Genomic DNA, 19,120 nt, shown 5'->3' with positions numbered 1-19,120 from the left:
TGGTGAACAGGATGACAGTGAACACCAACACAGCCAGACTCACAGACACCATGATCATTACAAGCGCCATTGGGATTGATGATGATGATGTGGATGATGAAGGGGAGATAGATGAGGGAACAGGGTAAGTGGAGGTCCCTGGGGTGGATGAAGAGGTTGGTGAGGACAGTGTTGCAGGAGACCTGGAGATCACTGAGGTGAAAACATCATGAATGACATATTATCTTGTCAAATGATAATTTAAAAAATACAATATATAGTCCATTTAGCATTTAGTTTTCCCCAATGAAACTTAGTCATGCGTACATTTATCATCTTGGTGGCCCTAGCAGGAATCAAACTTACAATTTCGGCGTTTCATACCCACTGTTCAGCACTATAGGTCCTGATATAAAACAACTGAACCACAGAGGAACACAATGACTCCCTATAAACACAATGTCTTTTTCAACATATTTTCTCAACCCAAAATATATATTTTCAACATCTTGTGCTCGTAGGTCTGGTCTAAAGACCTTTTTCAAATATCGTTGAAAGCTTTGACCAGAAGGTCAGAGGTCATCACAGTGAACTGTCCTGTACACCACGATGATGACAGGCAGAGAAAAGGAACTGTGAAAAACCTCTTCCTCTTTCGTTGTCCAGACAGATCTCACAGCTCAGTAAAGATCTGGTCCAGAACTGGAAGTGATACAACAGCCGAACAGCCAAGAAGCTACGTACATATTAACATCTTAATATGAACATAATGACTTACACAGCTCTGCATATCTCTAACTGGAGCTGGTTGGTTGGTATCTTATACATTATTCTGGTCAGGTGGGTCCTTGTGGAATTATTTCAATCAAACCACATTTGTCACACACTGGAGATGTGACTGTTCACGTCATTCACTGTTCACGTTAATGAGAAAGAGGAAGTTTAAACTCACTTATAACAAGCAGCTTCACCTGTGTGATCAGTGTAATGTAACGTTGTTCTGTCCTGCTGGTTTCTACTCCACACCAGTAGGTCCCAGTATCATCTTCAGTCAGGTCACTGATGTTCACTGTGTAGAATCTCTCTCCTCTGTTGTCAGAAACAGAGAATCGACCAGCTTCTGCAGATGTCTGGTGAGCAGCGATCATATAAACACAAGTCTTGAAGTCATTGCTTTCCTTGCAGAAGTACTTGATGTCGTCCTCATGGTCCTCTGGATAGTTACATCTGATGGTGGCTTCTCCTCCCAGAAAGGCCGTCTCTGTGACTGACTTCTCACAGCAGTCATCTGTCAATAGGAACACACATCACAACCTTAGTCTAGTACTATAGACTGACTTCATTGACTAGTGGTACTGATCATGTAATAACATATTTAGCTAAATTCATTTTATAAAGTAGAAGTCTCTCACCCTTCTTCACCTCCAGCTCTATCTTGGTATAACTGTCAAGTAGAGTAGGTTTGTCCACTCCACACCAGTAGGTCCCTTCATCTTGTCTGGTCAGTTGTCTGATGATCACCTTGAAGTACTTTCCTCCAGTGTTGTCATACAGAGAGAATCTACCACTGTGCTTCCAGGTGTTCCTCAATCCAGTTCTGATTTGATCCTTACATCTCAAACGGTTCTGCCCCAAGCAGAAATATTTCTCATGACTTCTGTCTTCTGTGGAATAATGACAGTAGATGATGACAGTTCCTCCAGAGGATCCTGTCACTGTGAAGGAGCTCAAACAACCTGACAATCAAACAAGAGAAAATATATTATCTGTAGTAGCAGCCTTTATAAGAAACCTACCTATTACATTGTTATAGAGAGTTATAACAAGCTTATTACCTGTCATGAAGGATAGGAGGATGACTATCAGCAGGATCCTCATCTTCTTGGTCCAGGTGTCTATAGTCCTGATATAATTCTCTGTCTAGGTCCTGGTATAAGGTGTCTAGGTTGGTCCAGGTGTCTGATATAATGCTGTGTTCTCTCCAGGTTGGTCCAGGTGTCTATAGGTCCTGATATAATGTTGTGTTCTCTCCAGGTTGGTCCAGGTGTCTATAGGTCCTGATATAATGTTGTGTTCTCTCCAGGTTGGTCCAGGTGTCTATAGGTCCTGATATAATGCTGTGTTCTCTCCAGGTTGGTCCAGGTGTCTATAGGTCCTGATATAATGTTGTGTGTCCAAGTCTGTAACTTTCTCCGTTCTTCTCTACTTATAGGAACTTAAATACAAACTTCATGTACTTTATGTTCCCTCTCTGCCCCTCCCTCTCTCTCTCTCTGCCCTCCCTCTCTCTCTCTCTCACTCTTTGCAGTCTTACAACTATGTAGTTCCCTATTTCTGTATCTCTCTCTCTGCCCCTCCCTCTCTCTCTCTGCCCCTCCCTCTCTCTCTCACTGCCCTCCCTCTCTCTCTCACTCACTCTTTGCAGTCTTACAACTATGTAGTTCCCTATTCCTGCATCTCTCTCTCTCTACTAGTTCAAACCCTCCTACCACATGTTATGTCTGACAGCCCCTCCCTCTTCCTCCTTAACCAATCACATCTTTGTTCCTACATCGCACAGTAGAGAGAGAGAGAAAATGAGATCAGTGAGAGACTCCTCTATGGATCATAGCACAGAAACACATTCATACATTCATGCAGACTGGAGGCTGTTGACAGAGGAGAGAAACAGTTATTCTACCACTGGAGGGTGACCTCCCTCCATCTCTCTCTCCCTTCATCTCTCTCTCCATCCATCTCTCTCTCCCTTCATCTCTCTCTCCCTCCATCTCTCTCTCCCTTCATCTCTCTCTCCCTCCATCTCTCTCTCCCTCCATCTCTCTCTCCCTCCATCTCTCTCTCCCTTCATCTCTCTCTCCCTCCATCTCTCTCTCCCTTCATCTCTCTCTCCATCCATCTCTCTCTCCCTTCATCTCTCTCTCCCTCCATCTCTCTCTCCCTCCATCTCTCTCTCCCTTCATCTCTCTCTCCCTCCATCTCCCTCTCCCTCCATCTCTCTCTCCCTTCATCTCTCTCTCCCTCCATCTCTCTCTCCCTCCATCTCTCTCTCCATCTCTCTCTCTCTCTCCATCTATCCCTCCATCTCTCTCTCCATCTCTCTCTCTCCATCTATCCCTCCATCTCAGCTCTGTGTGTCTAGTGACAGTGGTACATGCTGATGAGACAGGTACTGAGTTTACTGACAGCACCAGTGGAGGCTGGTGAGGGGAGGACTACTTATAGTAATGTCTAGAATGGAATGTATCAAACACATAGAAATATATTGGTGCTTTATCTCATTTCCCATCAAGTGGAGTAAAAAACACTGAATAATCAAAGGTTCCTAAAAGCTACAAACTGTCTCTGTTTGTTCAAGTCAGTGTTACATTCACAGTAGAAACAATGAATGAATGAATGGACGTGCTGAATGTAATGACTGACAAACAAAATAACAACTTAACAAACAGATGATTGAACTAACGAATGATGAATGAAGGAACAAACACAAAATACATGAATTAATATTTATGAACAAATTAAAAGAATAATTATTTTAAAAAATGAATAAAAATATGAATGAATTAACAAACAAATAATACATTAATTATTTTAAAACACCAATGAATGAAAACATGAATTAATTATGTTCAGTAGTAGACTATGTAGCAGAGTGTTTAATGGTGCAGTACATTATGAGGTGTCTACAGTAGTAGACTATGTAACAGTGTGTTTAATGGTGCAGTACATTATGAGGTGTCTACAGTAGTAGACTATGTAACAGTAGTAGACTATATAACAGTAGTAGACTATATAACAGTAGTAGACTATGTAACAGTAGTAGACTATGTAACAGTAGTAGACTATGTAACAGTAGTAGACTATGTAACAGTAGTAGACTATGTAACAGTAGTAGACTATGTAACAGTAGTAGACTATGTAACAGTAGTAGACTATGTAACAGTAGTAGACTATGTAACAGTAGTAGACTATGTAACAGTAGTAGACTATGTAACAGTAGTAGACTATATAACAGTAGTAGACTATATAACAGTAGTAGACTATGTAACAGAGTGTTTAATGGTGCAGTACATTATGAGGTGTCTACAGTAGTAGACTATGTAGCAGAGTGTTTAATGGTGCAGTACATTATGAGGTGTCTACAGTAGTAGACTATGTAGCAGAGTGTTTAATGGTGCAGTACATTATGAGGTGTCTACAGTAGTAGACTATGTAGCAGAGTGTTTAATGGTGCAGTACATTATGAGGTGTCTACAGTAGTAGACTATGTAGCAGAGTGTTTAATGGTGCAGTAGTTCAGGTTGTGGTAAGTTGAATCTTAGTTTACAGTGTTGGTGTTCAGGGTTTGGTAAGTTGAATCTTGGTTTACAGTGTTGGGATTCAGGGTTTGGTAAGTTGAATCTTGGTTTACAGTGTTGGGATTCAGGGTTTGGTAAGTTGAATCTTGGATTGCATTGTTGGAGTTCAGGGTTTGGTAGACAGCATCATCTGTTCCTATATAAACCATGGTGTCTGTAGCAGGGTCATTCTCATAGTCCTGGTCCCCCTATAAAGGTAAAACAACATTAGTCCATAATCAGTATCATCAGTAGAGTCATTAGTCCATAATCAGTACCATCAGTAGAGTCATTAGTCCATAATCAGTACCATCAGTGGAGTCATTAGTCCATAATCAGTACCATCAGACAGTAGTTATTAGTCCATAATCAGTACCATCAGACAGTGGAGTCATTAGTCCATAATCAGTACCATCAATAGAGTCATTAGTCCATAATCAGTACCATCAGTGGAGTCATTAGTCCATAATCAGTACCATCAGACAGTGGAGTCATTAGTCCATAATCAGTACCATCAGTAGAGTCATTAGTCCATAATCAGTACCATCAGTAGAGTCATTAGTCCATAATCAGTACCATCAGTAGAGTTATTAGTCCATAATCAGTACCATCAGACAGTAGCTTTATTTGTCCATAATCAGTACCATCAGTAGAGTTATTAGTCCATAATCAGTACCATCAGTAGAATTACTAGTCCATAATCAGTACTATCAGTAGAGTCATTAGTCCATAATCAATACCATCAGTAGTTATTAGTCCATAATCAGAACTATCAGACAGTAGAGTTATTAGTCCATAATCAGTACCATCAGTATAGTTATTAGTCCATAATCAGTACCATCAGTAGAATTATTCGTACATAATCAGTACCATCGGTAGAGACATTAGTCCATAATCAGTACCATCAGTAGAATTATTTGTCCATAATCAGTGCCATCGGTAGAGACATTAGTCCATAATCAGTACCATCAGACAGTGGAGTTATTAGTCCATAATCAGTACCATCAGACAGTGGAGTTATTAGTCCATAATCAGTACCATCAGACAGTGGAGTCATTAGTCCATAATCAGTACCATCAATAGAATTATTAGTCCATAATCAGTACTATCAGACAGTAGAGTCATTATCCATAATCAGTACCATCAGTAGAATTATTAGTCCATAATCAGTACCATCAGTAGAATTATTAGTCCATAATCAGTACCATCAGACAGTTATTAGTCCATAATCAGTACCATCAGTAGAATTATTCGTCCATAATCAGTACCATCGGTAGAGACATTAGTCCATAATCAGTACCATCAGACAGTAGAAACATTAGTCCATAATCAGTACCATCAGACATTGGAGTCATTAGTCCATAATCAGTACCATCAGTAGAGTCATTAGTCCATAGTCAGTACCATCAGTAGAGCCATTAGTCCATAATCAGTATCATCAGTAGAGTCATTAGTCCATAATAAGTACCATCAGACAGTGGAGTCATTAGTCCATAATCAGTACCATCAGTAGAGTCATTAGTCCATAATCAGTACCATCAGACAGTGGAGTCATTAGTCCATAATCAGTACCATCAGTAGAGACATTAGTCCATAATCAGTACCATCAGACAGTAGAGTCATTAGTCCATAATCAGTACTATCGGTAGAAACATTAGTCCATAATCAGTACCATCAGACAGTGGAGTTATTAGTCCATAATCAGTACCATCAGACAGTGGAGTCATTAGTCCATAATCAGTACTATCGGTAGAGTCATTAGTCCATAATCAGTACTATCGGTAGAAACATTAGTCCATAATCAGTACCATCAGACAGTGGAGTTATTAGTCCATAATCAGTACCATCAGACAGTGGAGTCATTAGTCCATAATCAGTACTATCGGTAGAGTCATTAGTCCATAATCAGTACTATCGGTAGAAACATTAGTCCATAATCAGTACCATCAGACAGTGGAGTTATTAGTCCATAATCAGTACCATCAGACAGTGGAGTCATTAGTCCATAATCAGTACCATCAGTAGAATTATTAGTCCATAATCAGTAACATCAGACAGTTATTAGTCCATAATCAGTACCATCAGTAGAGTCATTAGTCCATAATCAGTACTATCAGACAGTAGAGTCATGAGTCCATAATCAGTACCATCAATAGAGTCATTAGTCCATAATCAGTACCATCAGTAGAGTCATTAGTCCATAATCAGTACTATCAGACAGTAGAGTCATTATCCATAATCAGTACCATCAGTAGAATTATTAGTCCATAATCAGTACCATCAGTAGAATTATTAGTCCATAATCAGTACCATCAGACAGTTATTAGTCCATAATCAGTACCATCAGTAGAATTATTCGTCCATAATCAGTACCATCGGTAGAGACATTAGTCCATAATCAGTACCATCAGACAGTAGAAACATTAGTCCATAATCAGTACCATCAGACAGTGGAGTTATTAGTCCATAATCAGTACCATCAGTCGAGACATTAGTCCATAATCAGTACCATTGGTAGAGTCATTAGTCCATAATCAGTACCATCAGACAGTGGAGTCATTAGTCCATAATCAGTACTATCGGTAGAGTCATTAGTCCATAATCAGTACTATCGGTAGAAACATTAGTCCATAATCAGTACCATCAGACAGTAGTTATTAGTCCATAATCAGTACCATCAGTAGAGTCATTAGTCCATAATCAGTACCATCAGACAGTAGTTATTAGTCCATAATCAGTACCATCAGTAGAGTTATTAGTCCATAATCAGTATCATCAGTAGAGTTATTAGTCCATAATCAGGACCATCAGTAGAGTCATTAGTCCATAATCAATACCATCAGTAGTTATTCGTCCATAATCAGTACTATCAGACAGTAGAGTCATTAGTCCATAATCAGTACCATCAATAGAGTCATAAGTCCATAATCAGTACCATCAGTAGAGTCATTAGTCCATAATCAGTACCATCAGTAGAGTCATTAGTCCATAATCAGTACCATCAGACAGTGGAGTCATTAGTCCATAATCAGTACCATCAGTAGAGTCATTAGTCCATAATCAGTACCATCAGACAGTGGAGTCATTAGTCCATAATCAGTACCATCAGTAGAGTCATTAGTCCATAATCGATACCATCAGTAGAGTCATTAGTCCATAATCAGTACTATCAGACAGTAGAGTCATTAGTCCATAATCAGTACCATCAATAGAGCCATAAGTCCATAATCAGTACCATCAGTAGAGTCATTACTCCATAATCAGTACCATCAGTAGAGTCATTAGTCCATAATCAGTACCATCAGACAGTGGAGTCATTAGTCCATAATCAGTACCATCAGTAGAGTCATTAGTCCATAATCAGTACCATCAGACAGTGGAGTCATTAGTCCATAATCAGTACCATCAGTAGAGTCATTAGTCCATAATCAGTACCATCAGACAGTGGAGTCATTAGTCCATAATCAGTACTATCGATAGAGTCATTAGTCCATAATCAGTACCATCAGACAGTAGTTATTAGTCCATAATCAGTACCATCAGTAGAGTCATTAGTCCATAATCAGTACCATCAGACAGTAGTTATTAGTCCATAATCAGTACCATCAGTAGAGTCATTAGTCCATAATCAGTATCATCAGTAGAGTTATTAGTCCATAATCAGTACCATCAGTAGAGTCATTAGTCCATAATCAATACCATCAGTAGTTATTCGTCCATAATCAGTACTATCAGACAGTAGAGTCATTAGTCCATAATCAGTACCATCAATAGAGTCATTAGTCCATAATCAGTACCATCAGTAGAGTCATTAGTCCATAATCGATACCACCAGTAGAGTCATTAGTCCATAATCAGTACTATCAGACAGTAGAGTCATTAGTCCATAATCAGTACCATCAATAGAGTCATAAGTCCATAATCAGTACCATCAGTAGAGTCATTAGTCCATAATCAGTACCAACAGTAGAGTCATTAGTCCATAATCAGTACCATCAGACAGTGGAGTCATTAGTCCATAATCAGTACCATCAGTAGAGTCATTAGTCCATAATCAGTACCATCAGACAGTGGAGTCATTAGTCCATAATCAGTACCATCAGTAGAGACATTAGTCCATAATCAGTACCATCAGACAGTAGAGACATTAGTCCATAATCAGTACCATCAGTCGAGTCATTAGTCCGTAATCAGTACCATCAGACAGTGGAGTCATTAGTCCATAATCAGTACTATCGGTAGAGTCATTAGTCCATAATCAGTACTATCGGTAGAAACATTAGTCCATAATCAGTACCATCAGACAGTGGAGTTATTAGTCCATAATCAGTACCATCAGACAGTGGAGTCATTAGTCCATAATCAGTACTATCGGTAGAGTCATTAGTCCATAATCAGTACTATCGGTAGAAACATTAGTCCATAATCAGTACCATCAGACAGTGGAGTTATTAGTCCATAATCAGTACCATCAGACAGTGGAGTCATTAGTCCATAATCAGTACCATCAGTAGAATTATTAGTCCATAATCAGTAACATCAGACAGTTATTAGTCCATAATCAGTACCATCAGTAGAGTCATTAGTCCATAATCAATACCATCAGTAGTTATTAGTCCATAATCAGTACTATCAGACAGTAGAGTCATTAGTCCATAATCAGTACCATCAATAGAGTCATTAGTCCATAATCAGTACCATCAGTAGAGTCATTAGTCCATAATCGATACCATCAGTAGAGTCATTAGTCCATAATCAGTACCATCAGACAGTTATTAGTCCATAATCAGTACCATCAGTAGAATTATTCGTCCATAATCAGTACCATCGGTAGAGACAGTAGTCCATAATCAGTACCATCAGACAGTAGAAACATTAGTCCATAATCAGTACCATCAGACAGTGGAGTTATTAGTCCATAATCAGTACCATCAGACAGTGGAGTCATTAGTCCATAATAAGTACCATCAGACAGTGGAGTCATTAGTCCATAATCAGTACCAACAGTAGAGTCATTAGTCCATAATCAGTACCATCAGTAGAGTCATTAGTCCATAATCAGTACCATCAGTAGAGTCATTAGTCCATAATCAGTACCATCAGACAGTGGAGTTATTAGTCCATAATCAATACCATCAGTCGAGACATTAGTCCATAATCAGTACCATCAGACAGTAGAGACATTAGTCCATAATCAGTACCATTGGTAGAGTCATTAGTCCATAATCAGTACCATCAGACAGTGGAGTCATTAGTCCATAATCAGTACTATCGGTAGAGTCATTAGTCCATAATCAGTACCATCAGACAGTAGTTATTAGTCCATAATCAGTACCATCAGTAGAGTCATTCGTCCATAATCAGTATCATCAGTAGAGTTATTAGTCCATAATCAGTACTATCAGTAGAGTCATTAGTCCATAATCAATACCATCAGTAGTTATTAGTCCATAATCAGTACCATCAGACAGTAGTTATTAGTCCATAATCAGTACCATCAGTAGAGTCATTAGTCCATAATCAGTATCATCAGTAGAGTTATTAGTCCATAATCAGGACTATCAGTAGAGTCATTAGTCCATAATCAATACCATCAGTAGTTATTAGTCCATAATCAGTACTATCAGACAGTAGAGTCATTAGTCCATAATCAGTACCATCAATAGAGTCATTAGTCCATAATCAGTACCATCAGTAGAGTCATTAGTCCATAATCGATACCATCAGTAGAGTCATTAGTCCATAATCAGTACTATCAGACAGTAGAGTCATTAGTCCATAATCAGTACCATCAATAGAGTCATTAGTCCATAATCAGTACCATCAGTAGAGTCATTAGTCCATAATCATTACCATCAGACAGTAGTTATTAGTCCATAATCAATACCATCAGTCGAGACATTAGTCCATAATCAGTACCATCAGACAGTAGAGACATTAGTCCATAATCAGTACCATCAGTAGAGTCATTAGTCCATAATCAGTACCATCAGCAGAGTCATTAGTCCATAATCAGTACCATCAGACAGTGGAGTTATTAGTCCATAATCAATACCATCAGTCAAGACATTAGTCCATAATCAGTACCATCAGACAGTGGAGTTATTAGTCCATAATCAGTACCATCAGTAGAGTCATTAGTCCATAATCAGTATCATCAGTCGAGTTTTTAGTCCATAATCAGTACTATCAGTAGAGTCATTAGTCCATAATCGATACCATCAGTAGAGTCATTAGTCCATAATCAGTACTATCAGACAGTAGAGTCATTAGTCCATAATCAGTACCATCAATAGAGTCATTAGTCCATAATCAGTACCATCAGTAGAGTCATTAGTCCATAATCAGTACCATCAGACAGTAGTTATTAGTCCATAATCAGTACCATCAGACAGTAGTTATTAGTCCATAATCAGTACCATCAGACAGTAGTTATTAGTCCATAATCAGTACCATCAGACAGTGCATTTCTGTCTCTAGTCCTTATTTGGTTAAATATGAACATGATATATTCTGTCGTCTTGTTGTATAAATACATTTGATGAATTGGTGCAGGTGATGATCTGAATGGTTTGGTTGAATCTGTTAATCTGTGATCCCAGCAGACACCCCCATGCCCAACCACCCACTCCTAACATTCAACCCCTCACCTCCTCACTGTTTCCTGGGTGGATGTTTGGTCTGCTAGAGGTCTGTCTGCTGGAGGAAGCCGGCCCTTGGGAACACACAACATACGGAATACGCACTTGTTATGTTCTGTGTGTGTATGTGTGCTTGAGTGTGTGTGTTTGCCTGCCTGTGTGTCTGAAACATACCTTGCACCTTGTTACATTTCCATCTGTAGATGGTGAACAGGATGACAGTGAACACCAACACAGCCAGACTCACAGACACCATGATCATTACAAGCGCCATTGGGATTGATGATGATGATGTGGATGATGAAGGGGAGATAGATGAGGGAACAGGGTAAATGGAGGTCCCTGGGGTGGATGAAGAGGTTGGTGAGGACGGTGTTGCAGGAGACCTGGAGATCACTGAGGTGAAAACATCATGAATGACATATTATCTTGTCAAATGATAATTAAAAAATACAATATATAGTCCATTTAGCATTTAGTTTTCCCCAATGAAACTTAGTCATGTGTACATTTATCATCTTGGTGGCCCTAGCAGGAATCAAACTTACAATTCCGGCGTTTCATACCCACTGTTCAGCACTATAGGTCCTGATATAAAACAACTGAACCACAGAGGAACACAATGACTCCCTATTAACACAATGTCTTTTTCAACATATTTTCTCAACCCAAAATATATATTTTCAACATCTTGTGCTCGTAGGTCTGGTCTAAAGACCTTTTTCAAATATCGTTGAAAGCTTTGACCAGAAGGTCAGAGGTCATCACAGTGAACTGTCCTGTACACCACGATGATGACAGGCAGAGAAAAGGAACTGTGAAAAACCTCTTCCTCTTTCGTTGTCCAGACAGATCTCACAGCTCAGTAAAGATCTGGTCCAGAACTGGAAGTGATACAACAGCCGAACAGCCAAGAAGCTACGTACATATTAACATCTTAATATGAACATAATGACTTGCACAGCTCTGCATATCTCTAACTGGAGCAGGTTGGTTGGTATCTTATACATTATTCTGGTCAGGTGGGTCCTTGTGGAATTATTTCAATCAAACCACATTTGTCACACACTGGAGATGTGACTGTTCACGTCATTCACTGTTCATGTTAAAGAGAAAGAGGAAGTTTAAACTCACTTATAACAAGCAGCTTCACCTGTGTGATCAGTGTAATGTAACGTTGTTCTGTCCTGCTGGTTTCTACTCCACACCAGTAGGTCCCAGTATCATCTTCAGTCAGGTCACTGATGGTCACTGTGGAGAATCTCTCTCTTCTTCTCTTAGAAAGAGAATATCTTCTAGGTTTTTCATGATATGTATCTGATATCTTGTTTTCACAGTCAGATTCACTGTCTTCTTTGCAGAAATACTTGATGTTGTCCTCATGGTCCTCTGGATAGTTACATCTGATGGTAGCTTCTCCTCCCAGAAAGGCCGTCTCTGTGACTGACTTCTCACAGCAGTCATCTGTCAATAGGAACACACATCACAACCTTAGTCTAGTACTATAGACTGACTTCATTGACTAGTGGTACTGATCATGTAATAACATATGTAGCTAAATTCATTTTATAAAGTAAAAGTAAAAGTCCCTCACCCTTCTTCACCTCCAGCTCTACTTTGGTATAACTGTCAAGTAGAGTAGGTTTGTTCACTCCACACCAGTAGGTCCCTTCATCTTGTCTGGTCAGTTGTCTGATGATCACCTTGAAGTAGTTTCCTCCAGTGTTGTCATACAGAGAGAATCTACCACTGTGTACCCAGGTGTTCCTCAATCCAGTTCTGATTTGATCCTTACATCTCAAATGGTTCTGCCCCAAGCAGAAATATTTGTCATGACTTCTGTCTTCTGTGGAATAATGACAGTAGATGATGACAGTTCCTCCAGAGTATCCTGTCACTTTGAAGGAGCTCAAACAACCTGTCAATCAGACGAGAAAATACCTCTTGGTTTGGTGATTTGTAATACTAATCAAATAAAATAAAATCTACGTTTATTTTGTCACGTGGCCGAATACAACCGGTGTAGTAGACCTGACAGTGAAATGCCGAATACAACCGGTGTAGTAGACCTGACAGTGAAATGCTGAATACAACAGGTGTAGTAGACCTTACAGTGAAATGCTGAATACAACAGGTGTAGTAGACCTCACAGTGAAATGCTGAATACAACAGGTGTAGTAGACCTCACAGTGAAATGCTGAATACAACAGGTGTAGTAGACCTCACAGTGAAATGCTGAATACAACAGGTGTAGTAGACCTCACAGTGAAATGCTGAATACAACAGGTGTAGTAGACCTCACAGTGAAATGCTGAATACAACAGGTGTAGTAGACCTCACAGTGAAATGCTGAATACAACAGGTGTAGTAGACCTCACAGTGAAATGCTGAATACAACAGGTGTAGTAGACCTCACAGTGAAATGCTGAATACAACAGGTGTAGTAGACCTCACAGTGAAATGCTGAATACAACAGGTGTAGTAGACCTTACAGTGAAATGCTGAATACAACAGGTGTAGTAGACCTTACAGTGAAATGCTGAATACAACAGGTGTAGTAGACCTCACAGTGAAATGCTGAATACAACAGGTGTAGTAGACCTTACAGTGAAATGCTGAATACAACAGGTGTAGTAGACCTCACAGTGAAATGCTGAATACAACAGGTGTAGTAGACCTTACAGTGAAATGCTGAATACAACAGGTGTAGTAGACCTCACAGTTAAATGCTGAATACAACAGGTGTAGTAGACCTCACAGTGAAATGCTGAATACAACAGGTGTAGTAGACCTCACAGTGAAATGCTGAATACAACAGGTGAAGTAGACCTCACAGTGAAATGCTGAATACAACAGGTGTAGTAGACCTCACAGTGAAATGTTGAATACAACAGGTGTAGTAGACCTCACAGTGAAATGCTTACTTACAAGCCCCAAACCAACAGTGCAATTTTTAAGATAGGTAAACAATAGATAAGTAAAGATATAAAATAAAACAGTAAAATGACATTGAAAATAACAGTAGCGAGGCTTTATACAGAGTCAATGTGGAGGCTAGATACAGGTGGTACCAGTACAGAGTCAATGTGGAGGCTAGATACAGGGGTACCAGTACAGAGTCAATGTGGAGGCTATATACAGGTGGTACTGGTACAGAGTCAATGTGGAGGCTATATACAGGTGGTACCAGTACAGAGTCAATGTGGAGGCTATATAGAGGTGGTACCGTTACAGAGACAATGTGGAGGCTATATACAGGTGGTACTAGTACAGAGTCAATGTGGAGGCTAGATACAGGTGGTACCATTACAGAGACAATGTGGAGGCTATATACAGGTGGTACCAGTACAGAGTCAATGTGGAGGCTATATACAGGGGGTACCGGTACAGAGTCAATGTGGAGGCTATATACAGGGGGTACCGGTACAGAGTCAATGTGGAGGCTATATACAGGTGGTACCAGTACAGAGTCATTTGTGGAGGCTAGATACATGTGGTAGCAGTACAGAGTCAATGTGGAGGTTATATACAGGTGGTACCGGTACAGAGTCAATGTGGAGGCTATATACAGGTGGTACCAGTACAGAGTCAATGTGGAGGCTAGATACATGTGGTAGCAGTACAGAGTCAATGTGGAGGCTAGATACATGTGGTAGCAGTACAGAGTCAATGTGGAGGCTAGATACATGTGGTAGCAGTACAGAGTCAATGTGGAGGTTATATACAGGTGGTACCGGTACAGAGTCAATGTGGAGGCTATATACAGGAGGTACCGGTACAGAGTCAATGTGGAGGCTATATACAGGTGGTACCGGTACAGAGTCAATGTGGAGGCTAGATACATGTGGTACCGGTACAGAGTCAATGTGGAGGCTATATACAGGTGGTACCAGTACAGAGTCAATGTGGAGGCTATATACAGGTGGTACCACAACAGAGTCAATGTGGAGGCTATATACAGGTGGTACAGTTACAGAGTCAATGTGGAGGCTATATACATGTGGTACCAGTACAGAGTCAATGTAGAGGCTATATACAGGGGTACCGGTACAGAGTCAATGTGGAGGCTATATACAGGGGGTACCAGTACAGAGTCAATGTGGAGGCTATATACAGGTGGTACCAGTACATAGTCAATGTGGAGGCTAGATACAGGTGGGACCAGTACAGAGTCAATGTGGAGGCTATATAGAGGTGGTACCGTTACAGAGTCAATGTGGAGGTTATATACAGGTGGTATCGTTACAGAGTCAATGTGGAGGCTATATAGAGGTGGTACCAGTACAGAGTCAATGTGGAGGCTATATACAGGTGGTACCATTACAGAGTCAATGTGGAGGCTATATAGAGGTGGTACCGTTACAGAGACAATGTGGAGGCTATATACAGGTGGTACTAGTACAGAGTCAATGTGGAGGCTATATACAGGTGGTACCAGTACAGAGTCAATGTGGAGGCTATATATAGGTGGTACCGGTACAGAGTCAATGTGGAGGCTAGATACAGGTGGTACCAGTACAGAGTCAATGTGGAGGCTATATACAGGTGGTACCGGTACAGAGTCAATGTGGAGGCTAGATACATGTGGTAGCAGTACAGAGTCAATGTGGAGGCTAGATACAGGTGGTACCGGTACAGAGTCAATGTGGAGGCTATATACAGGTGGTACCGCTACAGAGTCAATGTGGAGGCTAGATACATGTGGTACCGGTACAGAGTCAGCGTGGAGGCTATATACAGGTGGTACCAGTACAGAGTCAATGTGGAGGCTATATACAGGTGGTACCAGTACAGAGTTCTGTAGTAGCAGCCTTTATAAGAAACCTACCTATTACATTGTTATAGAGAGTTATAACAAGCTTATTACCTGTCATGAAGGATAGGAGGATGACTATCAGCAGGATCCTCATCTTGTTGTGTTCTCTCCAGGTTGGTCCAGGTGTCTATAGGTCCTGATATAATGCTGTGTTCTCTCCAGGTTGGTCCAGGTGTCTATAGGTCCTGATATAATGTTGTGTTCTCTCCAGGTTGGTCCAGGTGTCTATAGGTCCTGATATAATGTTGTGTTCTCTCCAGGTTGGTCCAGGTGTCTATAGGTCCTGCTATAATGTTGTGTTCTCTCTAGGTGTCTATAGGTCCTGATATAATGTTGTGTTCTCTCCAGGTTGGTCCAGGTCTCTCTATAGGTTACAACCTGAGTTATAATGTTGTGTTCCCTCCTCTCTCTGGTTGGTCCAGGTGTCTTACAACTATGGTTCCTGATATAATGTTGTGTTTCAAACCCTCTACAACTTTCTCTGACAGTTCTTCCTCTTAACCAATACATCTTTGTTCCTACTTAAATATAAACGTCATGTACTTTATGTTCTCCTCTCTGCCCTCCCACATTCTCATTCATCAGACTCTTTGCAGTCTTACACCACTGTAGTTCCCTAGTTCCCTCCATTCTCTCTACCCTTCATCTCTCTGCCATCCTCTCTCTCTCTTCATCTCTGCCCTCCATCTCTCTCTTCATCTCACAGAAACACATCATCTCATTCTGCAGAGTGTTACAACCTCCATCTCTACTTCCCTATTTCTCTTCATCTCTCTCCCCTCCATCTCTCTCTCCCTTCATCTCTCTCTCCCTCCATCTCTCTCTTCCTTCATCTCCTCTCCATCCAATCACTCTTCATCTTCCTCCATCTCTCAGTCCATCTCTCTCTCCCTTCATCTGTCCCTCCATCTCTTTCTCCCTCCATCTCTCTCTCCCTTCATCTCTCTCTCCATCCATCTCTCTCTCCCCTTCATCTCTCTCTCCCTCCATCTCTCTCAGACTCCAGGCTGTCTCCCTTCATCTCCCTCTCCCTCCATCTCTTCTGTCTTCATCTCTCTCTCTCCTCCATCTCTCTCTCCCTCCATCTCTCTCTCACTCTCTCTCTCCTCTATCTATCTCTCCATCTCTCTCTCCATCTCTCTCTCTCCATCTATCCCTCCATCTCAGCTCTGTGTGTCTAGTGACAGTGGTACATGCTGATGAGACAGGTACTGAGTTTACTGACAGCACCAGTGGAGGCTGGTGAGGGAGGACTACTTATAGTAATGTCTAGAATGGAATGTATCAAACACATAGAAATATATTGGTGCTTTATCTCATTTCCCATCAAGTGGAGTAAAAAACACTGAATAATCAAAGGTTCCTAAAAGCTACAAACTGTCTCTGTTTGTTCAAGTCAGTGTTACATTCAACAGTAGAAACAATGAATGAATGAATGGACGTGCTGAATGTAGTGACTGACAAACAAAATAACAATGTAACAAACAGATGATTGACTAACGAATGATGAATGAAGGAACAAACACAAAATACAGTGAATTAATGAGGTGTTAAAAGTAGTAGACTATGTAGCAGAGTGTTTAATGGTGCAGTACATTATGAAACAAATCTACAGTAGTAGACTATGTAAAACAGAGTGTTTAATGTAGTAGACTATGTAACAGGGGGTTACAGTAGTCAGAGTCTTTACTGAGGTGTAGTAGACTATGTAACAGTAGTAGACTATGTAACAGTAGTAGACTATGTAACAGTAGTGCTATGGTTCTATGGTGCAGACTATGCAGTAGTGTCTACAGTAGTAGACTATGTAACAGAGTGTTTAATGGTGCAGTACATTATGAGGTGTCTACAGTAGTAGACTATGTAGCAGAGTGTTTAATGGTGCAGTACATTATGAGGTGTCTACAGTAGTAGACTATGTAGCAGAGTGTTTAATGGTGCAGTACATTATGAGGTGTCTACAGTAGTAGACTATGTAGCAGAGTGTTTAATGGTGTTTCCAGGACAATGGATCTGATCCCAGTAGGCGACCCAAAACAACAGAAGGGTTAGACGGAGCGGTCTTTTGGTCAGGCTGCGTAGGCGGGCACATCGCTCTCCGCTCCAGAGTATACTACGCTCCAATGTCCAGTCCCTTGACAACAAGGTAGACGAAATTTGAGTAAGGGTTGCCTTCCAGAGAGACATCAGAGATTGTAACATTTTCTGTTTCACGGAAACATGGCTCACTCGGGAACATTATCAGAAATCGGTACAGCCACCCGGTTTCTTCACGCATCGCGCCGACAGAAACAAGCATCTCTCTGGTAAGAAGAAGGGCGGGGGTGTATGCCTTATGACTAATGACTCATGGTGTAATCATAACAACATACAGGAACTCAAGTCCTTCTGTACACCTGACCTAGAATTTCTTACAATCAAAGGCCGACCCCATTCTCTACCAAAATAATTCACAGCGGTGTATATCCACCCCAAGCAGATACCTCAACGGCCCTGAAAGAACCTCACTGGACTTTATGTAAACTGGAAACCATAAATCCTGAGGCTGCATTTATTGTAGCTGGGGATTTTAACAAAGCTAATCTGAAAACAAGGCTCGCTAAATTTTATCAGCATATCGAATGCACAACTCGAGCTGGCAGCATTCTGGATCATTGCTACTCTAACTTCCGCGACACATACAAAGCCCTCCCCCACCCTCCTTTTGGCAAATCTGACCATGACTCCATTTTGTTGCTCCCAGCCTATAGACAGAAACTGAAACAGGAAACGCCCGTGCTCAGTTCTGTTCAACACTGGTCCGACCAATCGGATTCCACGCTTCATGATTGCTTCGATCATGTGGACTGGGATATAACCTAAGACAACAACATTGATGTATGCGCTGACTCGGTGAGTGATTTTCTTAGTAATTGCATCGGTGACGTTGTACCCATTGTGACTATTAAAACCTTCCCTAACCAGAAACTGTGGATTGATGGCAGCATTAGGGCAACACTGAAAGTCTTTGCTAGGTAAAGCCCCACCTCATCTCAGCTCACTGGTCACCATAGCAGCAGTGGCACTGTGTTTGAGGACAAAACAGTGCCACTGACACGGCCCGCTACCAAAACATGTGGGCTCTCCTTCACTGTGGCCAACGTGAGTAAAACATTTAAACGTGTTAACCCTCGCAAGGCTGCCGGCCCAGACGGCATCCACAGACGTGTCCTCAGAGCGCAGACCAGGTGGCTGGTGTGTTTACGGACATATTCAATCAGTCCCTATCCCAGTCTGCTGTTCCCACATGCTTCCAGAGGGCCACCATTGTTCCTGTTCCCAAGAAAGCTGAGGTAACTGAGCTAAATGAC

At 40.9% G+C, this 19,120-nt stretch overlaps 1 protein-coding gene across 1 annotated transcript; it reads right to left on the bottom strand.

Annotated features, from left to right (window-relative positions):
• Positions 1-902: 902 nt before the first annotated feature.
• LOC121843126 (polymeric immunoglobulin receptor-like) lies at positions 903-15,969 on the bottom strand. The gene is made up of 3 exons (XM_042312739.1): positions 15,822-15,969; positions 1,392-1,715; positions 903-1,267 (listed from the first exon to the last, which is right to left on the bottom strand). Exons 1-3 carry the CDS (start codon positions 15,862-15,864, stop codon positions 903-905), a joined length of 732 nt encoding a protein of 243 aa, XP_042168673.1. The 5' UTR covers positions 15,865-15,969.
• Between the last annotated feature and the right edge of the window lie 3,151 nt (positions 15,970-19,120).

Source organism: Oncorhynchus tshawytscha, unplaced genomic scaffold (assembly GCF_018296145.1).
Source record: "Oncorhynchus tshawytscha isolate Ot180627B unplaced genomic scaffold, Otsh_v2.0 Un_contig_4195_pilon_pilon, whole genome shotgun sequence".
In the NCBI taxonomy this organism is placed as follows: Eukaryota; Metazoa; Chordata; class Actinopteri; order Salmoniformes; family Salmonidae; genus Oncorhynchus; species Oncorhynchus tshawytscha.
This window is presented reverse-complemented; position numbering and strand designations above follow the sequence as displayed.

Excerpts from the sequence above, each read along its gene's own strand:
- LOC121843126 (XM_042312739.1), bottom strand. The coding sequence starts at position 15,864 with ATGAGGATCCTGCTGATAGTCATCCTCCTATCCTTCATGACAG. Across the intron at positions 1,716-15,821 it reads CCTCCTATCCTTCATGACAG|GTTGTTTGAGCTCCTTCACA; the intron begins GTAATAAGCTTG and ends TTTGATTGTCAG. Across the intron at positions 1,268-1,391 it reads AGAGCTGGAGGTGAAGAAGG|ATGACTGCTGTGAGAAGTCA; the intron begins GTGAGAGACTTC and ends TCCTATTGACAG.